The 23,846-nt window shown below is 45.7% G+C and overlaps 1 protein-coding gene across 2 annotated transcripts in view; it reads right to left on the bottom strand.

Annotated features, from left to right (window-relative positions):
• Window positions 1–23,846, bottom strand: part of LOC143757328 (beta-galactosidase-1-like protein 2) — a 57,909-nt gene that overhangs the window by 8,356 nt on the left and 25,707 nt on the right. The window contains exons 2-9 of one of the 2 annotated variants that reach the window (XM_077248385.1): window positions 17,266–17,430; window positions 17,114–17,182; window positions 6,245–6,340; window positions 1,791–1,899; window positions 1,612–1,704; window positions 1,441–1,522; window positions 756–820; window positions 125–209 (exon numbers count right to left, since the gene is read on the bottom strand). In XM_077248385.1, the coding sequence (XP_077104500.1) occupies window positions 125–209; window positions 756–820; window positions 1,441–1,522; window positions 1,612–1,704; window positions 1,791–1,899; window positions 6,245–6,340; window positions 17,114–17,182; window positions 17,266–17,429 (763 nt within the window). In that variant the 5' untranslated portion in view covers window position 17,430. Of the gene's footprint in view, window positions 1–124; window positions 210–755; window positions 821–1,440; window positions 1,523–1,611; window positions 1,705–1,790; window positions 1,900–6,244; window positions 6,341–17,113; window positions 17,183–17,265; window positions 17,441–23,846 lie in introns of those variants that run through there. The other variant, XM_077248384.1, reaches the window with a different exon arrangement.

Here is a 23,846-nt window from a genome sequence, read left to right as displayed (position 1 = left end):
AAAAAGTAAGTTTACAGTAGATACAGATTTAAAGGCAGTGCTTAATCTAGGTGGTTTGTTCCCTCTGCCTTGGTAGACCGTCTGTGTCCATGTCTTCATGCCCACTTTGAGGCAGATGCTATACCTTTCGCATTGAAAACATGATGAGGTTCTCCCCAGATATCAAACCACCCGGACCAATACTCCATCACCATCAGCGGCTTCTTCGGCTGCAGCACAGAAAATGCTCTCAGAAATGTTCAGATATCTTTTGTGCTGCCATATCGTGAGCTTAGAATTAAACAGTTCTATCTCCGTTTAGGGTAGTTCTGAGATATTGAGCATAAAAGTTTTTAAATCCCTGCTGTTTTGTGAGATGGAAACTTTTTATTTTATTAATAACTACTAACAAAATATTTTTTTTACAAAAATAACACCACATTAATAAACACCTAATGGATAAGATTATGTCAAAAACTCAATTTCGACCAAAAGTGGAGATAGAACCATATAATTCTAAGCTCACGGTATGTTGTAGGTTATTTTTATAAACTTTTGCTGCATAATTAATTTAGTGTTTCATATAATCATGTACTATTTGTAGGTATTTCATTGTTCATTAAGCTATATTTCTTTATAATACATCATCTCCAAGAAGTACGGGAGGTTTTACTTCGGCTGTAAGAATTATAGCAGATTGATATGCAGAAACGGCCATTTTAACAAAGTAAATTGATGAATACAAGTCAAAATGTGAAAACATCTAAAATACTGACCTGCAATTCTGCCAAATGCTGTAAAGCACCAGATGACAATCTCTGCAGGTTCACTGTCTGCAAGACTTTTAGAAGAAGTGAGAACAATTAAATTGAATCTGTGGAAGAGGAACTTTACTTACCCTACAGCACAGTTGAAAGTTTAGGGTCAGTAAGATTCTTTTTTAAATAAATTTATCAGCAAGGATGCATTAAATTGTTCAAACTTTTACATTGTGACAACAATCAATAAAAAAAAAAAACTGTTCTTTTGAACTTTATGTTCATCAAATATACTGAAAAAAAATCGTATTCGGGTTTCCACAGAAATATTAAGCAGCACAACTGTTTCCAACATTGATAGAAATTAGAAATGTTTCTTGAGCACCAAATCACATTTCTGACGGATCATGTGTCACTGGAGTAATGATGCTGTAAATTCAGATTTGCATCACAGGAATAAATTACATTTTAAAATATATTACAATAGAAAACATTTTATTTGATATCATTCTTGCTCAAATAAATGCAGCTTTGGTGAGCATAAGAGACTTCTGTCAAGAGCATTGAAAATCTCTCTGTCCCCGAACTAATGAACAGTAAAGTAAAAAAAATGAAATGATACCAATATCTCATTGATCATGAATATCACATTATTAAAAAGCAGTGAGAACACTAAATAAATTAGCGAATATATCAGCGTTACCTCCATCCACCCTTCCACATTTTAACCCTTCATGGTTATCTGATGTCATAAGAAACTCAGAGATTCCCCGGGACAGTAACGCCTGTTGATTTTCAGAACAAACTGTATGCATAAAAGAAATGGATAACCATATTGCAGAGTAAAAGTTAATGATTTCATTTCATTCCATACCTCTTTGATGAACGACAGGTATTGTTCATCCTTGGCATATGAACCGTATTCATTCTCTACTTGAACAGCAATAACAGGGCCTCCATTCTTAAACTGCATGGAGAGCAATGGACGCAGTTTCAATACAATAATTAACAATTACATATATTTAATAATTTTCAACAAATAAAAAAAGGCACCTGGAGGGGTGTGATTCTCGGAATCATATTATCAAAGTACGAGTTCACAGCACTTGTGAAACCAGAGTAGGTCGTTCTTAGTTTCATTTTCTTATCTTGAAGCAGCCAGCTAATTAAAACAAGGTAAAAAAAAAAAGTATTACTAACACAAACCTGTGATATTAAACCTCTGGTGCTGTCCTTTTTTTATCGTTTTTCAAAATTTTCATTTTGTTTTTTTTTAGAATTTTTTTATTTCATCGGAATGGTACGGAACTTGGTAAAGGTTTTGGCACTTTCTGTGAAAACACAAAATAATCATGGACATGAATTCACGAAAAGGTTAAATGGTTCTGAAAAAATAGTCACATAAGGTGAAGTAAACATCTAGATGCTTTGCCACAAGCGGTCACTGTAGTAACTACTAAGTATGATGCAGACCTTCTTCCGAGATGGTATTCCCTGGAGCATCCACATTGTGGGAACTCTTCCGCATCATCAGCAGGGATCTCAGGGTCTCAGGTGTTTCGCCCCTTAACCTGAACACCTCACCTGAGTAGGGCCATGAAGACTGACTAGCCTTCACCTGCAGAAGGGTTCCAACTGTGGGGTCTCTTCAGCCATAGCCATCTTGAGCTAGACTCGGCTGCTGCAGCTATGTCCCTGGTGGCTTTCTTCAGCTGTTTAGGCTCCAGGCCCATCCTCTGGAGGAAGTAGCGCACCAATTTTGCTGTGAACACGCAGCACCCGACTTCAATGGGGTAGCTGGTTGCATGCCACCCCTTTAAAATGGCTCCGTCGACCAGATCTTGCTACTTTTTTTTTTTTTAGTTGGTGTGACGTGGCTAGCCTTTCTTCCCAAGGCACCGTGAGCTCAGCAACTATGATGGATTTCGTGCTCCTGGATAGCAGGACCATATCTGGTCGGAGGGATGTCGCTGCCACGTCCTGTGGGAAGACAAGCTTCTTCTTAAGGTCCACTCTCAACTCCCAGTCGGAGGCTCGTTGCAAGGTCGAGGGTGGGTTCTTGGCCACCATGCTGGTCTTTTGAGCCTTGTCTCCTTCCATCACAAAGTTTGTAGCTTGGGGCGGGTAGGCCTGCTTGTTGTTGGCTTTAACTCGCTTCTTTTCCACCCATTTGGCAATTTCCGTGAGGACCTTGCCACGCCTCCATCTGTACCGGCCTTCTGCCAATGACCTTGGACAACCGGCCAGAATGTGGTTTAGCGTACAAGAGGCTGCTCCACATTGGTTGCAAGATGGATCTTCCTCTCCACCCCAGATCTTTATATTTCTTGGTGTTGGCAGCAGGTCAGACACTGAGCGCAAGAGAAAGCTTAACTTCCCCTGGTCGGTTTGCCACAGTTCCTTCCAAGACAATGGTCGCTCCTGTGCCTGGTCCCACTGCGTCCATCGACCCTGAGAAGCAAGTCCAGTCACCTTCACCTGACGCTCCTCCTCCACTGCCTCACGGACTCTTTGCACCACGAGGCCTCTTCTAGATCTGGTATCAGCCCTGCTCCACCTCTTCTCACTATAGTGTCCAAGGCCCAGGCGTCCCTGGCATACCACGCCTACGATTTCCTGGTGTTTCCAGTAGGATTCTGCTTCCAATAAGGCTTGCTGAGGCTTCCACCTTCTGCCGCATTTGATGGTCTTACTTGCGTGTCTTACTTACAGTGTACTGACTGCCCTTGCTTTGGTGGCTTTAAACTCCTCGACCACCGATGAGACTGGCAAGGGAAGCTTACAGGTCTTGCTGTACAGGTTGACTGCGCTAAATGATGGGGGGACTCCCAGCCATTTACGCAAGTACTTACTGCACAGTCTTTCCATTCCTTCCACCTGGGACATGGGAAAGTCGTAGAGTAGGAAGGGCCATTTTAGCCGAGGTATAATGCCATACTGGAAGCACCAGACTTTAAACCTCCTGAGCAGTTGGCTGTGCTCGACTGCCTTGAGCCAGATGTTCAGCTGGGCCTTGGTATCAGTGAGATTGCCATTGTTGGGATCTCCGAGCCTTGGATGTTGAAAATGTTTCCTGTTAGCTTCCCCTTCAAGATACTGAGGCTCCTTGACTTTTCTGGTTTGAACTGCAAGCGTGACCGTGTTGCCATATTTCCCAGTGCACTCAGGATCCATTGTGTCCCCTGAATAGATGGAGTTGTCACCGTCACATCATCCATGAAGGCTCGACAAGCTTGGTGTCTCGTGCCGTCAACTGCTTGCGGGCCTCTGCACTGCATTCCTCTTGCCTTTAACAACAGATTCATAGCCGCTATAAACAGGGCCACGGAAATCGTGCATTCTGCCATGATGCCCTTCTCGAGCCTTTGCCATTTGGTGGTGACGCTTCCTATGGTGAACCTCATCTGCAGCGCATCCATGTGTTCCATTACAAGCTCAACTACCTCTGAAGGAACTCTTCCTTTCGGATTGAAGCTGGTGTGGGAGACTTGGGTAGGCTTAGGCGAGATCCAGCCACACAACGGAGAGGGTGTTGTTGTTACTCCTGGCTTCATTGATCAGCTGGCTAATCACTGCCGTGTGCTCCAGGCAGCCTGAATATCCCGGTACTCCTCCTTTTTGGATGCTGGGGTGGTCAATTAATTGGTTGGCAAGCCGGTATGTAGTTAGCCTTTTGGCGATGATGGACCAGAATATTTTCCCCTCAACATCCAGTAGGGAAATCTCCCGGAAGGGAGATTGAAGTCTTGTGGAATTTAGCTCTTTTGGCAGAAAGCAGCCTTCAGCAAGAGTCCAGAGCCCGGGTTCCAACTTCTTCTTCCACAGTGTCTGTAGGAGCTTTGAGAGCCTTTTCAGCAGCTGCGGGCAGCATTTGTAGATTTTGTAGGTGGTTCCTGATGGTCCTGGGACTGATCCCGCCCGTGCATTTGTCACCACCGCTCTCACTTCATCCATGGTAAAGTCTGCCATGTTAAAGGGGGTGTGTGGTGTGAGTATCGGCAGTTGAAAAGGGCATTCATCCAGAGGAATACTTCTGGAGGAGTCTCCATGTGCAGCCGCCACACTGTCTTCTATTTCCTCCTTTGCACATGACAGGGTTCCACCCTTCGGCTTTCCCAGTAGGTCCGCTGTGAATTGGAAAGGGTTGTTGAAAAAGGCATTCCTCTTTCTGTGCTTCTCCCTCTGCTTCTCCTGTATGGTCTCAGCACTCTGAAGCTGGATTAACCTTTTCCGCATCTCTCTGCTGATCTCATCGAGGGCCACTCTTTCCTCATCATTTGCTTCCCGCCATCTTCTTTTTAGTGTCCTTAATTCTCCTCGTAGTTCTTTGATCTGCCGCTGTCTTGGAGTCTTGGGCCAAAAGTGTCATGAAACACCTGGTACACAATGTCAACCATGATCTTGATCTTCTTGACTGCATCTCTTTTCAGAGTGTTTTCCAGGGTGATATTTAGATCGTCATCCAGTTGGGCCCATCGGCAGTCTGCTGCTGGTGGTAAGTTCAAGCGTGGTTTCCTCTCAAAGTCTTTTGGACCGACTCTTTCTGTGGTCGGAGTAGGTTGAGCAGGGAGGTCTGGGGCACTGTGGTTTGCCTCCTGGCCCTGGTCCTCCCCCACCGACTGATGAACACCCTTAACAAACTTAGAGAGGTTACTCTGCGTAAGCTTGGTAGGCTCTGCGTTGCTGACTCTGCTCTTTGCAGAGAGACTTGCCTTGGTGGATTTTAACACCACGCTCGTTCTTGAAAAACACTCCACAGATGTTGCATCTTTTTTCTTCAGCCTTCTGTCTTTCCACATCCGATCTCGTGGTTCTTTTTCCATTGTCCGGGTCTTTAATCATTGATCCGTCCGATGGTAGATTATCCTCCCCCCCTCTTCGGTCCGCCTGGGGGTATTCTCTTTGTTCAAAACTTGTAGCTTTTGTATTGTTAAACGTTTGGTACTGCGCACAAACAAATTCTTACTGAAAGCTCATTTTCTGAGATATCAATCTCAAATTTGGAACCCAACTTGTTTAAATTTATGGCTTTGATTTTCTCACAGTTTTAGAGTAAAGTGTGTTTTACAAATATATTACATATTTCATATATGATATTTATAAAATATTTCATATTTCAACTTTTTTCAAGTTCATTTTTTTAAAACTTTTTTTCACTTCAGCAATTATCTGCCAAGAGTCTTCTTTTAAAAAAGAGACCCAACTTAAGTATGTACTCCAAAGCATTTAAGATTTATGACTGTTTAGTTGAACATTTTTAGGTCCGTGCTCAAAAAGTGTATAAATGGATTATAACTACTACATACATACATATATAATATAACCATAAAGTCCCCTTAAAATACAAAATATTAAATAAAAATATAATAAAATAAAATATGTAGTATAATAAAAAAAAGCAGCCACGAGAACAGTACCAAAGACTAAAGCAAACAAAAAAGGATGAACACACATTAACACCCACACACAAATAATAATTATTTTCATAACACAGGTGATGCACTAACCTTGGTAAACCGCCCAAATCCCACTCGGCACATATATATGGCCCTGGACGCAGAATGACCCAGAGGCCTAATTCCCCTGCGAGACGAATGTACTCCCTGTAAACAAGCAAAAGAGTTTGATAAACTGATGAGTACACTGGTGAAAACAGAACATGAAATGTTTGTTGCTGAGGCAAGCATCACTGTGGCTCATACATGGCTGTGAGAGTTTTCAAACCCTGGGGGAAAAAAGGATATTGAATGCGGGATTATATTTAGAATCCATGTATGTGTGACGATCTGCGGCTGGAGTGCCCGCTTGAGCCTCTGGAGGGCAATCCTTCCTAGTTTATTGTTTCCATTATGTTTCACCCTGGACTGATTATGGTTTATTTGTTGCACCTGTTTTAGATTGAGCGTCCCTGATTTAAGCCTGAGTTTTCCCTTTGTTCAGGGCTCAGTATTGTAAGTGTTTGTATGTGTCTGACTGCATTACCTAGCCTTGTTCCAGTTTCCTTGTATTCTAGTGTTTCGGTTCCTTGATTATCTGCCTGTTCCCGGTTTCCCGTTTGCCTTATCCCTGCACAGATTTGATGTTTGTTTGGACTGCTTACCTGGTTTTGACCCCTGCCTGTTTCCTTGTACCTGTCTCTGGATTCTCCTCTTAATAAAGCCTGCGTTTGGATCACCTCTGTCCATGTTCCATGTGCAGTTTCATGACAGAATACTGAGCCACAACTGATCCAGCGGCTGAGAGGAACACGGACCTCGATATGGATCCCACAGCGCAGATCGTAAGCCTCCGTCAAGGAGAACGTCCTCTCAAGGTTTTTGTGACAGATTTTTTGAAGCTCTCTCGTCAGTCCTACTTGAATGATTTCTGTTTGATGATGCTCTTTCGGGGAGGACTGTCTGAACCGCTCGGCTCTGCTATACCATTTCCGTGTTCAAGCTGGACTCTAACCCAATATATTGACCTGGCCCTTTCCATGAGCGGTTCGGCTTTTACTGTGGATTTTTTGAAACTTTTGCTTCACAAAGGACCCGACGATTCGCCACTTTACAAGGTACCCACTGAATCCACGCATCAATTGTCTCCCGGTGAACCAGCGCATCACACGTGCTCCGCCGAGTTAGCGCTACATGAAAGCCCAGTTGAACCAGCGCTTCGTAAAGGGTCCGCCGTATCCACGCAACATGTGAATCCCGACGTTCCAACACTTCACGTAAGCTCCGTTATATTCCTGCGTCAAGAGTTTTCTACTGAGTCTGAGCGCGTGCCAGCTGAATCAAGTGAGTCAAGTGAGTCAACTGCCGAGTCAAGTACCGCCGAGTCAAGTGAGTCAAGTACCGCCGAGTCAAGTACCGCCGAGTCAAGTGAGTCAAGTACCGCCGAGTCAAGTGAGTCAAGTACCGCCGAGTCAAGTGAGTCAAGTGAGTCAAGTACCGCCGAGTCAAGTGAGTCAAGTACCGCCGAGTCAAGTGAGTCAAGTGCCGCCGAGTCAAGTGCCGCCGAGTCAAGTGTCGCCGAGTCAAGTGTCGCCGAGTCAAGTGCCGCCGAGTCAAGTGAGTCAAGTGCCGTGTCAAGTGAATCTAGTACCAAGTCGAGTGAATCAAATGAGTCGAGCCAAATGAGTGAATCCAGTCAAGTCAGTGTATCAAGCCAAGTGACTCGCGGTCGCAGGAGGAGGAGGACTCGTTTGGTTCGCCAGGCTCCGGTGGGTGTTCCCAGACTCCTCGCCCTGCCGGCCCCGCCTCTGCGCCTCGCCTTACCTGCGCCTCTCAAGCTTCGGGAGCCTTTTCCAGTAGCGGTTTCCAGCCCGGAGGCTTTAGCTTTCAATTTCCCCATGAACTTTTTGGGGGGGGGCAATAGGTACCCTAAGAGGGCCATGGAGGTGGCATCTACGTGGACCCTTGCACTACCACCTACACCTGAGAGGGTCATGGAGGTGGTGCCTACATGGACCTTTGCACAACCACCTTCGCCTGAGCTTACCATGTCACTGGTCCTGTCCAGCCCTGTGCTCCCCACGTCTTGGTCCCCTGTTAAGTGTACTCTGCCCTGGTCCTGTGTTATGTGTACTCTGTCCTGTTCTCCTGTCACTTATGCTCCAGCCTGTCTTCCTGCCAAGCATGCTCCGCCCTGGCTACTTGCGGAGCGTGCCTACCCGTGGTCTCTTGCCCTGCTCTGGTCTCCAGGCCCCAGGTCTCTCCATGGGCCTGGCCCCCTGCCTCTCCACGGGCCTGGCCCTCCATCCCATCCCCCGTCGACCTCCCTCCGGAGCTCTTAGGAGCGTCTGGAAGCCGCTCCTTAGAGGGGGGGTTATGTGACGATCTGCGGCTGGAGTGCCCGCTTGAGCCTCTGGAGGGCAATCCTTCCTAGTTTATTGTTTCCATTATGTTTCACCCTGGACTGATTATGGTTTATTTGTTGCACCTGTTTTAGATTGAGCGTCCCTGATTTAAGCCTGAGTTTTCCCTTTGTTCAGGGCTCAGTATTGTAAGTGTTTGTATGTGTCTGACTGCATTACCTAGCCTTGTTCCAGTTTCCTTGTATTCTAGTGTTTCGGTTCCTTGATTATCTGCCTGTTCCCGGTTTCCCGTTTGCCTTATCCCTGCACAGATTTGATGTTTGTTTGGACTGCTTACCTGGTTTTGACCCCTGCCTGTTTCCTTGTACCTGTCTCTGGATTCTCCTCTTAATAAAGCCTGCGTTTGGATCACCTCTGTCCATGTTCCATGTGCAGTTTCATGACAGTATGAAGATTACAGCTGTAATTGCATACAGGTATTAAATATAAGTACAATGTAAAATATATAGTTTTTTTACATAGACTAATTTTATATACACTAATTTATATATCAATTGCTGTCCATCGTGTCCGATGACGACTTCCTTCTAATTAGATTTCTCCACAGAGTCCTGTTTTTTGCTTGGCGATCCCAGCTGCCTAGTGGGATCTGTTTAAGCTTGAGATTCCTTTTAACTGTGTCTTTGGAGCGCAGCTTTGGCCTGCCTATACCACGGTGCCCATCCTTGAGCTGGGAGTAGATAATCTGTTTTGGCAGTCGACTATTGTCCATTCTGCTCAGATGGCCAGCCCATCTCAGATTGCGCTGGATTAGTGTTTCGTATATATTGGGTGTGTTGGTTTTGTCTAGTAACTCTTTATTGGATATATGGTGCCACCATTTAATGCCTAGAATAGGTCTCAGGTGTCTCATCATGTAGGCATTAAGGTTGTGTGCTTGGGTCATGTAAACTGTCCAAGATTCTGCTCCATATAGAAGAACTGGGAGCACAATTGCACGATATACTGCACATTTAGTCTTTATGGTGAGGTCTTTGTTGGACCAGACTCTTTCTTTTAGTCGGCCGAATGCCTGCGAAGCTTTAGACTTACGTAGGTATAATTCGGCATCTAGTTTGTTGTTGTAGGTGACTATTGCCCCGAGAATTTTGAACTCTTTGACCGAGGTTAGCTTTTCGCCTCCGATCTGGATGTTGTTTTGGCTACTTTCGTCCGTGCCTGGGGGTGCCTGGAACATTATTTCTGTCTTCATTATATTTACCATGAGTCCATAGGCCATTGCTGCTGTGGCAAAGCGGGTGATAATATCCTGTATATCCTGATGTGAGTGGGCGACAAAGGCAATGTCATCGGCGAACATAAGTTCCCGGACAAGGAGAGGTTTTGTTCTACTTAATGATTTGAACTGATTTATGTTGAAGAGATCAGCTCCTGGCCTTGTCTGTATCATCACACCTTTATCGCAATCTGCAAAAGCACTAGTTCGGACTGTGGCAAGAAAGAGGGAAAACAAGGTTGGCGCTAGGACACAACCTTGTTTCACTCCATTTAGCACAACAAAGTTTTCAGATAGTTCCCCCTTCATGTTCACTGAAGCCTTCATGCCATTGTGGAGGGAGGCGATCACGTCAGTGAACAGGTCAGGGCAACCAATTTTATGCAGGATCTTCCATAATGTTTCTCTGTGCACTGTATCGAAGGCTTTAGTAAAGTCTACAAATACCATGAAGAGAGGCCTATTCTGCTCAATGCACTTTTCCTGTATCTGTTTTAGGGAGAAAATCATGTCTACCGTTCCTCTACCTGGTCGAAAACCACATTGGGCCTCAGGGAGGATTGTTTCAGCGTGGGTTGCTAGTCTGTTGAGGAGAATTCTGGCAAATACTTTTCCTGGGATAGAAAGAAGTGAGATGCCTCGATAGTTCCCACATACACGTCTGTCGCCTTTCTTAAAAAGGGTAATCAGTTGTGCGTCCCTCCAGTCCTGTGGGACGGATCGGGAATCCCATGCTGCAGTTATGATCTTGTGAAGTGCAACGAGTAGTTTGGTGCCACCTTGCTGGATTATCTCAGGATGGATTCCGTCAGCACCTGGTGCCTTACCACTACTTAGCAAATTCCCAGCTTTATGGACTTCGTCAATGGTAGGGTGGGCATCCATCCATTGCTGAGTAGGTGCTTGAGGAATACTATCCGTCACATGTTGGTCGACATCTGTGCGGACATTTAATAGACTGCTAAAGTGTTCAGTCCATCTGTTCAGTAGGTCCTGCTTTTCACTTAGTAGGGTTGTATTATCACTAGCGAGAAGTTGATCGGGGTAGTTGACCCGCGGACCCCATACTGCTTTCATGCTCAGGTAAAATTCTTTTGTATAATTCATGTCTGCCAGTTGTTGTAGCTCCACTGCCTTTTTTGTCCACCAATCATTTTTCAGCTCTCTGCATCTTCTCTGCACTAGCTTAGAGTGCTTCCTGAGTTCTGCTATGGCCGATCTGGTGTTTCTATTCAGAACTTTGTTTCTTGCCTCATTGATTTTTATATCCACTAATTTATATATATATATATTTCATATCAAATATATATATTTATATATATAATATCAAATATTGTGCACAATAAGTGCATTGTAGCAAATTATTAATCTAAATGCAGGTTCACAGTAGTTAAAGACCCTTAATATTATGTAGGAACCCCACCCCAAAAAAAGAAAAGAAAACTCGGTTACGTATGTAACCCTCGTTCCCTGAGAAGGGAACGGAGACGTTAGGTCGGATGACGACGAATGGGGTTTCGCTTAGAGAGCCTATCAACTATTACAAAACGAGCCAATTACAAAACGAGCCAATGGCAAAGAAATGCCATGGGTCTGCGGAATTTGCATAGCGTAACTCCACCCCACCTCGTGGGTATAAAAGGAGGAAGCCGGCAACATGCAGATATGTTTCTTCGCTGAGGAGCCAAGACTGAGCTCAGGCGATCCCCGCTGTACAGCGGAAAGTGGCAGGCAGACGTAACATCTCCGTTCCCTACTCAGGGAACGAGGGTTACATACGTAACCGAGACGTTCCCTTTCGTTTTCACTCCGAGTTATGTCGGATGACGACGAATGGGGTTACCAGTCTAATCACGCCACCTTCTCGGCTGTCTTCCAGTGCCCTGCGTAAATCTGAGATCCTTGTCGTGAGACTGGCACGGTGGCTTGCCAAGGGAAAGACACATGCTCCGAGAGGCTAACAGTGGAAATACACATGTGGGGGTCGCTCAGAGGAGGGACCATGCACACGGGAGGCACCTAACTGACACGCAGGCAATAGACACTGGCGCCGACGTCAGGAGTGCTGGAGGAACTCAGGGCTTTCGGAGAAGCTCACCTGAGGAGAAATCGCATGTATCCAGTCCGTGGAGTGGAATGGCGAGCTAGCGAAGACACCTGAGCGTGTCCAGTACTAGGTGGTTGAAGCGAGTACATGAGAGGACACTGGCTCCACTCGGAGATTGTAGAATCTGGCGAATGTGTTAGGTGTCGCCCAGCCTGCAGCTCTGCAGATGTCTGTTAGCGAGGCGCCATGCGCTAGAGCCCAAGAGGACGCCACACTCCGGGTGGAGTGGGCAGTCACACCAAGGGGGCACGGTCTACCTTGCTGCTGGTATGCCAAAGCAATGGCGTCCACTATCCAGTGAGACAACCTCTGCTTGGAGAGAGCCTTTCCCTTCAGCTTCCCACCATAACAGACAAAGAGCTGGTCTGAGGTCCTGAAACACTGCGTCCTGTCTACATCGGCGCGGATAGCGCGTACTGGATAGAGCAGTGCCAAGGCTGGGTCTGCCTCCTCCAGGGGCAGCGCTTGCAGGTTCACCACCTGGTCCCGGAAGGGAGTGGTAGGAACCTTGGGCACATATCCGAGCCGGGGTCTCAGGATCACGTGAGAGTAAGCCGGCCCGAATTCCAGGCACGCTTCGTCAACGGAGAATGCGCGCAGGTCCCCTACCCTCTTGATGGAGGCCAATGCAACCAGGAGCGCTGTCTTCATAGACAGGAACTTAAGCTCCACTGATTGCAAAGGCTCAAAGGGAGCACTCTGCAGGGCAGTTAGAATCACTGAGAGGTCCCAAGAGGGAACGAGAGGAGGACGAGGAGGATTCAGTCTCCTCGCTCCTCTCAGGAACCTGACGATCAGGTCGTGCTTCCCAACAGACTTACCTTCGGCCGGATCATGGTGTGCGGCAATAGCGGCAACATAGACTTTCAGGTTGGAGGGAGACAGCCTTCGCTCCAACCCATCTTGAAGGAAGGAAAGCACGACACTAATCGAACATCTCCGGGGGTCTTCTCGGTGAGAAGAGCACCAGTTGACGAAGAGGTTCCACTTCAACGCATAGACGTGTCTAGTGGACGACGCTCTAGCGGAAGTGATGGTAGCCGCCACCGCTGGTGGTAGGGTACTCAAACCTGCCTCGTCCCGTCCAGGAGCCACACGTGGAGGTTCTAAAGATCGGGACGAGGGTGCCATAGTGTGCCCCGTCCCTGAGAAAGGAGGTCCTCCCTCAGGGGAATCGGCCAGGGAGGTGCTGTCGCGAGGAGTACTAGTTCTGAGAACCAGGTCCGGGCGGGCCAGTGCGGTGCGACCAGAATGACCTGCTCCTCGTCCTCCCTGACCTTGCGCAGGGTCTGCGCAAGAAGGCTCACTGGGGGAAACGCATATTTGCGGCCCCGCGGCCAGCTGTGCGCCAGTGCATCCATGCCGAGCGTGCCCTCGGCTAGGGAATAAAACAGGGCACAATGGGTCGAGTCGTGAGAGGCAAACAGATCTATCTGTGCGTCCCCGAACTGGTCCCAAATCAGCTGAACCGACTGGGGATGGAGTCGCCAATCTCCCGGGAGGGGCTGAAGCCATGAGAGATCGTCGGCTGCACAGTTCAGGGCTCCGGGGATATAAATGGCATGAAGCGACCTCAGATGCTTCTGACTCGGGCGAATTGCGACATACGGCGGGAGCGTAGACCACCTTGATGGTCGATGTACGCTACAGTGGCGGTATTGTCTGAACGGACTAGTACGTGTTGGTTCTTGAGCACGGTCCGGAAGCGGTGCAAAGCAAGACGTACAGCCAGCAACTCGAGGCAATTGACATGCCAGAGGGGTCGGGGTCGTGTCCAGGAGCCCGCGGCAGCACGTCCATTGCACATGGCACCCCAGCCCGTGGAGGAGGCATCTGTCGTTACAACAACATGCCGCGAAGCTCGTTCCAGGGGCACTCCGGTCCGTAGAAAACTGAGGTTCGACCACGGGGTGAAGGTCTGACGGCAGGTCGAAGTAACTTTTACTCGGAAAGTGCCGTGTTGCAATGCCCACCTCGGGACTCGGTCGCGAAGCCAAAGCGGTCTCATATGAAGCAATCCGAACGGCGTTGCCGCGGTTGCAGATGCCATATGCCTCCAGGAGCCTCTGAAAAAGTTTCAGTGGAACCGCACTCTTGCCCTCGAACTGTCTCAGGCAAGTCAGCAGTGACTGCGCGCGCTTGCTCCTAAGCTGCGCGGACATGGCGACCGAGTCGATATCCATGCCGAGAAAAGAGATCCTCTGCACGGGGCAAAGTTTGCTCTTTTCCCAGTTGACGCGAAGGCCCAGACGAGCTAGGTGCAGGAGCACTAGGTCCCTGTGTTCGCAAACCTGGTCTCGTGAGTGAGCTAGGATCAGCCAGTCGTCGATATAGTTCAGGATGCGAACCCCGTGTTCCCGAAGGGGAACAAGGACTGCCTCGAACGACCTTCGTGAAGACGCGAGGGGACAGGGCTAGCCTGAAAGGGAGAACCGCATACTGGTATGCCTGCCCCTCGAAAGCAAACCGTAGGAACGGTCTGTGTCGAGGGAGAATGGAGACATGGAAGTAGGCGTCCTTCAGGTCGATTGCTGCAAACCAAACCTGGGGCCGCACACATTCAAAAATGCATTTGGCAGTGAGCATCTTGAACAGCAGCCTGTGAAGGGAACGGTTCAGCACGCGCAGGTCCAGGATTGGCCGTAACCCACCGGTTTTCTTTGGGACAATGAAGTACGGGCTGTAGAAGCCGGTCCTCATCTCGGCCGGAGGGACGGTCTTGATCGCACCCTTCGCCAGCAGGGTAGCGATCTCTGCTCTCATGATAGGGGCGTTAACACCGACCAAAGTGGAGCGGACTCCCCTGAAGCGGGGAGGAGACCGCGCAAACTGAATCGCGTAGCCGAGGCAAACAGACACCACAGACTTCCCACCGGTGGTGCAGCAGGGCGGAATGACTGGCCCAGACGTGGACGGCATAGCGGCCCCGTGTGGGGGCACAGTCATTAACCGCGCCCTGACAGAGGAGACCAGGGAAGGATGAACGTTCCTCGGGGGTCTGCTCTGCCAGGGGGCTTGCGACAGAGGCGGGTGAGAGCGGCACGGTCCGGGGACGGCGCGCACTGTCAACCGGCTCTGGGACAGAGGAGAACGAGGGGTGCATGGCTCGGGGGCGGCGTACCATGTCGTCCGAGAACTCTGTGTGCTCAGGGATGGAAATGTCACGTCTTTCTTTAACCACATTAGGGTGCTGCCCACCCGTGGGTGAGCAGTGGGGAGTGGAGAACAAAAGATTCTCCCCCAGCCCTCCACCGGGGGAAGGAGTGGTCCTGCTACCATCTCCTCTGAAGTAACTTTCAACATCCCTGAGCAGCCCGTCTCAGGAGCGCCGCTTGGCCCGGCGTTTAGCGGGGGCGGGGCTGGAGAGAGCTTGGGCGCCTTCTTATGGCTTCCTCCGCGACCGGGCCCGGATGGAGGCTGCTGCTTGGGCCAGGCGGGAGGGGCGGGAGCCACAGGAGGGCGCCCTCGGCGGCGAACAGACTGAGGGTTCTGCCCGGTCGGCTGGGTGGAATATGCTTAATAGCCTCAGTCTGTTTCTGGGCGGTGGAGAACTGTTGGGCGAAATCCTCCTCCGCAACGCCGAATAGGCCGGCCTGGGACATGGGGGTGTCGAGCAGGCGGGACCTGTCAGCATCCGGCATGTCAGCCAGGTTCAGCCATAGATGTCTCTCCTGGACCACAGCTGTGGACATCACCAGACCCATGGAGCGTGCGGTCACCTTCGTCGCCCGGAGGGCGAGGTCGGTGGCGGTGCGCAGCTCATCAAAGAGCCCTGGGTCCGTCCTACCCTCGTGCATGTCCCTAAGCATCTGGGCCTGGAAGACCTGCAGAGTGGCCATGGCATGCAAAGAGGCAGCGGCCTGTCCCGCCGCTCTGTAGGACTTCGCCACTAGGGTATACGAAAACCTACAGGCTTTGGATGGATGCTTAGGCTCGCCGCGAGAAGAAGCACTCCGAGGACACAGCTGCATCGCAACAGAGCGTTCAACCGGGGGGAGCCCAGTGTACCCACGGGCAGCTGCCCCATCGAGGGGAGGAAAGGCGGATGAAACCATCGAGCGGTCGCGGGTAGACAAGGGAGTCTTCCAGGACTTCGAGATTTCATCATGCACGTCCGGGAAGAAAGGTATTGGGGCAGGCTGAGGACGGGAAGCCGCAGCTGCACCCAAAAACCAATCGTCCAACCGCGAGCGCACAGGACAGGGTGGAGGGGTCCACTCTAAACCAATGCTCGCGGCTGCCCGGGAAAGCATGGCCGTCATCTCTGGATCAGACTGAGCCACAGCCGTATTCACACCGGAAGGTGGCAGCTGTGACGAGTCGTCACTTCCAGATGAATCAGACCCGCCTTGTGATGCTGCGATTGACATCACGTCTTCCTCTGGAGCGCCAGAGGAAACCCGCGGGACATCAAACGACGGTTCCGCGGGAATCCCCTGAACGCTCGCGGGTTGCAACACTGGTGAAGGTGCTGTGGGGCACCGACAAATATTCGCCGCTTTGTTCCACGCAGTCACCCTCAGATTACCCTGGCCACCAGCCGAAGTAGAGCCTCTCGAGGAGGCGCTAGATCGGGGTGTGGATGAGGGGACTCTCACTCTTGCGAGATCATTGAGTCTCGATCTAAGTGTTGCGATGGTCATGTTCCCACAGAGAGAACATGACTCATCCACGAGCGCTGCTCTAGCGTGATTAATGCCCAAACACACTAGACAGCACTCGTGCCCATCAGAGTCAGACACAAGCCGACCGCAACCAGAAGTGCAAGGGCGAGGCATCTTTAAAAAGACGTGCTCTTTTTGTGAGAGAAACTCAGTGCTGAAGCGCCCGCGGAGAACACACTCACTGGCAAACCACGCTCAGATAGGCAGGAAGTGTGCACTCGCCGGGAGATCGCCGTCACACCAACACTGGAGAGTTGCTCGTCTCGTAAGAAGCTGACAATCAGAGATAGCTTAGGGAGTGAAGAATTACACTTGGCTCCGAAGCGAAAACATATCTGCATGTTGCCGGCTTCCTCCTTTTATACCCACGAGGTGGGGCGGAGTTATGCTATGCAAATTCCGCAGACCCATGGCATTTCTTTGCCATTGGCTCGTTTTGTAATACTCGAAGTTGATAGGCTTTCTAAGCGAAACCCCATTCGTCGTCATCCGACGTAACTCTGAGTGACAACGAAAGGGAACATCACTTACTCCATATCCAGCTGCTCCTGAAACAGATAAACTCCTCTTTCTGGTTCATGCAGATTCCATGGCACATACCTGACAGACAGAACGAATAAGACTCTTCAAGATGATTTTGAGAGGAAAAATAAACTGTCCTTGAACCCCTGTCATGGTCTTACGTCGTGAGAGTATTGAGACCACAGGCCTTCAGTTTCAGCAGCCGGTCTCTCCAGTGTGCCCTGTGGACCCGGAAGTAATGAATGGAGCCTCCCAGGATCAGAAATGGTGCTCCCCCTAAAGTGAAGTGGGTCGAGTCTGCCCTGAGTCCTTCTCTTTCTGACATTCTGTAAAAAAAAAAAACAAGATTTTAAAAAAAAATACAGATTATTTTATATACAGTACCTATGTTTACACAGGATATGAAAACAGCAACAACATTTTGGTGCAGTAGTGCAGTTACTCCATTCTGCCTTTGTAGTGTCCCTAATATCAACATTTTTGTGCAATGTCGTCTCTTTTCTTAAGAGCACATTCTCCCTGTTTGTTGCTGTAAAGTTTGGCCTCTCTATTCAATAAGAGTTATAAGTTGTATTGATAGTAGTAGTCCCTTTTGGAAAAAAAAAGTGTTCTTAATTGTGCACTGGAATTGCTTAAGTGTCTGAACTGGAATTTCATCATTTCAAAAGTATAATTACAAACATATTTCAATACATGACACAAGTTTCAATAGAAATGTATGTTTTTAAATTTATGAAGTGTTTTACTTTACCATTAATACTTGTCAATAGATTCAGCACAGTTTAACACTAAGACAACAGAAGTATGGAATTACATATAAAGATGTACTTAAGTTCAACTGATTGGATTTAATATCAATTTTAACTACGATACATTTTAACTTAAAATGTATAAACTTTTAAATTTAAATTGTAAATAACATGCAATTAAGTGTCTGAAAACATTGCATTTAATTCATATTATTTATAAAGCATATTATTTTTCTAATAAGTACTCTTTTAAAATGTTTGCTTTTAACAAGGGTTAGAACTAGAAATGAGCTATGAGCCTTTAATTAAATAACACACTACAGATAACAAGACATATGTACATATTAGCCAAACTAGGAGTCTTACCTTAAATAAATGTAAAAAAAGTCATACAACGCAATTGCACTGGCTGTTATTAGGAGAGGAGCAGTAATCAAAGCTGTGGCCACTGTACCAGCTGGAAATTAATGAAGCAATGTCTAGAATGCACTGATACAAAGAGAACAATGCAAGCCGTTTTGATGAGCAAACAAACAGGTTCACGGTTCAATGTCACATTATTTGTCATGTGTTGCAATAATGGTTTCGCCTACATTGCAACAATATCAACAACAATAAGTTAAAAACAAATAAACTATATATATATATATATATATATATATATATATATATATATATTGCAAATATGAATATAAAATAAAAACAGGATATGATAATGTCCGTGTCTGTATGTAATGTATGTGTTTTTATACATAGCTTAAAGGATAACTAAACCCTAAACCAACTTTTTTAGTTAATGATCTGTAAGAATTGAGCTTCATAAATGCTGTTCATTGATTCGAGTAACTTTTTTGACATTTGTGTATAAAGTGTTTTAATTCTACAATATATGGTGTAAAAACGTCTGAGTGCTGCCCTCTTCAGGTTGAACGATGGCTACTGCTGTTGAATTTTCCTATTGGATGTTTGGGGTGGTTCGTGATGTAAGGGGTTGTTGGTGACATAGGCAAGTTCCATACAGAGAGATGCGTCTCAGGTGCACGCCCCTTTCGGCTAGGCTCTGCCCACTTTTCCAGCATTTTTCAAATATTGCCCATGGGTGGAGTCAGGCTCTACCCTTTAAAAGTTCTACAGACTCATCAAGAGGCCTACTTCACAAAATGGCGACCGAGACCGGAAGTAGGGCAAACTATTTTCCGGTGAAAGCGCTAGCAGTTGCAGTCGGAGGACAAATGCGGAGACTAAAAGCGGTGAGTCCTGTTGCGTACCTTTTTATGTTTCAACCCAAAGAAGAAACAACCCTATTTATCACTTCACAGCTTTCCGTGTTTTGCTGGTTTCCATGGAACAACTGGGGAGAAGTTAAATCACGCCAGACTGACACAGACGATAAAAAGATTTCTGGTCGCGCCGCCGCCTGCTACGATCGCCATTCATTCTCAAAATGGACTGTGAACAGCTTGTTTTCTCTCTCAGTCATTCATATATCTGACAAAAGTAAGAATAGCAGATGTTGTCCGTTTTGTTGATAGTTTTCAGGGAGCTGTGAAAAGATCGCTGAAATTGGACAAAGGTTACAAATTCTTGACGTTTGCTTACATTAAAAAAAAGTTCCATTCATTTAAATGGCATGACACTTGATGACTAAGCTCACATTTAACGTTACTATATCTAAACACAATAAAAAAAAATTAATTGAAATGATGTCTGATTGCTATGAGTGAAATCTAGTGGCTTTTGTTACAAATTCATGTTATTAAGTGTTAGTTTGCCCAGGAGATTGCAGCAATCTTCCACTAGATTATGGCTCATTTTTCATGTTACCACCATGAATGAAACTAAGAATTGTACATCTTTACAGTGAATTTGACCAAACGTTGCTAATTCAAAAATAGTTAGACTAAAAACATGAATGAAGTGAGTGATATTACATGTTTTTAAAAAAATCATGATGTTACAAAATAATATTTTAATGTCTGAGGTCACCCTTATGAAAAGAAAATATATTTCCCTATATATGAATGATTAATATATGAAATGGTTTAACAGCTCACAGGCATAAATGGTTTAAAATATACAGAATAATTTATGGTGTTAATATATTACAATATATTTAATAATACATAAGGAGTTTTCATATATTAAAATATATATATATATATATAATGTATGTAAAGTGTCCCCCTGTCCTTGTGTCTTAAATTCACTTTTCATAATTTAAAGGCCGTAAATATGCTTACATTTCTCAAATAGTGTAATAAATGTCTTAATTTTAGTTTGAATGGGAAGGACGAGGTGTTCATTCTGCTGAGGGGGATGTGATAAAGCCTGGAGTGGAGCAAAAGCCCGTTCCTCTTTGCACTCTAAGCGTGCTGTCATTACTCCGCTCCTGATCCACTCCGGATTTTCCAGTCCCACTCACGGGAAAAACTGCTCCGTGTTTAAACAACTTTAAAAGTTATTCTAATGTGTTTATTTTTGTATATCACAAACGTCTGAATTTATAATACTATATGTAACGGTTTGGAAAGTATTCCAACGTTCAATAAATGTTCCAGCTGCCCTTGCTTGCACAAGTAAACAGCAGGCCTGGCAATGCGCACCCAGGAAAAAAGGGAAAGAAAGTTACAGAAAACAACTTCTACAAACAATTTTAAATTGCCAACAGTTAATAATAATAATAAATAAAAGTGCATGACGTGCAAATCGGATAACAATCAAGTGCAACATAAACATGTTCAGGGCATCACTCTCGAACCCCGGCATCAACACTCAATTTCAACATCTGCTTCCTCCTTTACACGTGTCTGGCGTGATTTAAGTTCTCCCCAGTTGTTCCATGAAAACACAGAAAGCTGTGAAGTGATAAATAGGGTTGTTTCTTCTTTGGGTTGAAACATAAAAAGGTACGCAACAGGACGGACCGCTTTTAGTCTCCGCATTTGTCCTCCGACTGCAACTGGTAGCGCTTTCACCAGAAAACAGTTGACCCTACTTCCGGTCTTGGCGGCCATTTTTGTGAAATAGGCCTAGTGTCCTCATTCAATAGCCAGATTTCCTGAGGATAAAAAATTCATCTCAGTCTCTCTATATTGCTTCTCATGGTCCAGTAATGCTTCCCTGATGGGAGCAATGACAATTGGCTGTGTCCAGGATGATAAAAAGGGAGCAAAAATCAAAGATCCGTGACAAATAGAGGAATTTAGCCCTAGAATTTTAAGCTTTTTGCAGAGGTGGACGGGACAACACTGTTAAAACCAGAGCTAATCCACGAATGTATCCATCCACACACAGTTCCCTTTCCTCTGATCCAGATGTGAAATAACAGTGTAGTATGTAGTTAATAGTGTCATCTGTAGACCTATTAAGCCTATCTTCAAAACTGTAAAGGGTCCAGACCACTCGAGAGAGAGGAACAAATAAAAGCTCCGACCAATTCTTCAACGCACTTCATCACTATAGAATTGAGTGCCACAGGACGATAATCGTTCAGAGAGGAAGGAAAAGGGGTTTTAGGGATATACATCTACATATTATTATCCATGACCATGAGAGTCCAAGGTTTGATAGTTTTGTAAAAGAAAAGTAATTTAATTTTTTTAATCCGCTCTTTGAACAAATTACTTTTGCTACATTGACCACATGCTGCCATGTGGTGTAAAACCACATCAGACAAACATAAAGAAATCTGAATAGCAGAAATGTCAAGATGTTCACAAATTCAATGACTGTTTTAAATAAACATAATAAAAACTGTATGTCTAAAAAACAACCATTTCCTAATTTTAATAATAGCAACATAACAGAATTGCAAAAAAAGTACAAATTCCATGGACACTTTATGTATCAACTACCGTTGAATTGGCTTGAAAGGCTTTTTAAATGGCCAATAGCGTTTAGCTTGTGTCTTACATTTTATTTAAAGGGATAGTTCACCCAAAATGAAAATTTCCTGATGATTTACTCACCCCAATGCCATCCAAGATGTTCATGTCTTTCTTTCTTCAGTGGAAAAGAAATTAAGTTTTTTGAGATAAACATTTCAGGATTTTTCTCCACACAATGGACTTTACTGGTCACCAACATGTTGAAGTCCAAATCAATGCAGTTTCAAAGGGCTTTAAAGTGCTTCAAAGGTCTCTGCACGATCCCAGCTGAGGAATAGTGTCTTATCTAGCGAAACAATCGGTCATTTTCTAAAAAAAATAAAATTCATATACTTTTTAACCACAATCGTTCGTCTTTTGCTGGTCTGCGACGTGCTCGGCATTAAGTCATCACTTTGGAAAGGTCAAGTTTGAAGTACGGCCCCATTGTTTTAAAAGTGTGGAGAAGGAGGATCGTTCCAATTTTACTGAATGTTGAATGACATATTTATGTCTTTGTGTCAGTTTATTGTTTAAAATGGTTCTTTCGTGTGCGTATCCTGGATGTTTGAAACAATGGGGCCGTACTTCCACTTGACCTTTCCAACGTGATGACTTAATGCCGAGCGCATCGCAGACCAGCACAAGACGAACAATTGTGGTTAAAAAGTATATCAATTTTTATTTTTTTTAGAAAATGAAACATAGAAAATGTTTCGCTAGATAAGACACTATTCCTCAGCTGGGATCGTGCAGAGACCTTTGAAGCACTTGAAAGCCTTTTGAAACTGCATTGTTTTGGACTTAAATATGTTGGTGACCTCTAAAGTCCATTATGTGGAGAAAAATCCTGAAATGTTTTCCTCAAAAAACTTAATTTCTTTTCCTCTGAAGAAAGACATGAACATCTTGGATGCCATTGGGGTGAGTAAATTATCATGAAATGTTCATTTTGAGGTGAACTGTTCCTTTAAGTTTATCAAGCGACGAGAATACTGTTTGTGCGCAAAACAAACAAAAATAATGACTTTATTTCAACTATTCATTTCCTTCTCTTTGGTCCTCTAGTGAGTTTGCGTAGTGTAATAGCGTCAGTGTACGTCACACGTAGGCTCACTATTGGCCGACGCTGGTCATTTGTGTGATGCGTGTGACGTATAACACAGAAGCTCTGCGGTATTACACTAGTGAACTCACTCGAGGCCCACAGAGAAGAAAATGAATAGTTGAAATAAAGTCGTTATTTTTGGGGGGTTTTGCGCCCAAAAAGTATTCTCGTCACTTGATCAACTTAATATTGAACCACTGTAGTCACTTGGCCTATTTCAACGATGTCTTTAATAACTTTTCGGGGATGGCAAGTTTCAATCCCTTAGAGGCCTATGGAGTGATCCAGCTCTCAAATTTAATCAAAAATATCTTAATTTGTGCTCCGAAGATGAACGAAAGTCTTACGGGGTTGGAACAACATGAGGGTGAATAATTACTGACAGAATTTTCATTTTTCGGTGAACTATCCCTTTAAGCACCGTAAACATTTAACATTATCTTCTTTTATTTTACCGAAATTTACGAGATCCTGTGTCAGCTAACGTTATAGCCCTGCTTCCAGCTTCATATCCCACTCCCTCGTCTGTGGTGCTGAGCGACATAGATAATACGAAATATCAAAATAACGAAAAAACAACCGTGCAGTTTAAAATACACAATTTGAGTAGAAAATATTGGTTGACAGTCAAATAATGGAAACGTCGGTCTGTTTATATTCCTAGCACAGAAGAGAGTTAGAATACATCAGTCATTTCGACATATTGCCTGTGACCTCTAATCAATTTCAGAAATTAGTCGGCTATAAATCCTTGTTTATTCTTACGCTACCGCACGTGTAACTTTTTTTATTTAGAAAAAAAGAAAAAGAAAATGATTTTCTCATAGTCTGCTTAGCAGCACCAGCTCCATTGCAAACCGTGCTGCTGTAGTTCCCTTTCGAGGGAACTCGCGATGCGTCGATGACGCTTTGGGAACGCCTTCGCGTGATTACCTCTGAAGCACGTATGTCAACTAGTCCAATGGAATGAATGACCGAACGCCACGGGCGGGTAAAATCATGACCAGGAAAGGATAAAA

The sequence above is a fragment of the Siphateles boraxobius genome, unplaced genomic scaffold (assembly GCF_051911475.1).
Source record: "Siphateles boraxobius isolate OS27281-9 unplaced genomic scaffold, OSU_SipBor_1 30, whole genome shotgun sequence".
In the NCBI taxonomy this organism is placed as follows: domain Eukaryota; kingdom Metazoa; phylum Chordata; class Actinopteri; order Cypriniformes; family Leuciscidae; genus Siphateles; species Siphateles boraxobius.
The sequence above is the reverse complement of the archived record's forward strand: the minus strand, read 5'-3'. Positions and strand labels throughout refer to the sequence as shown.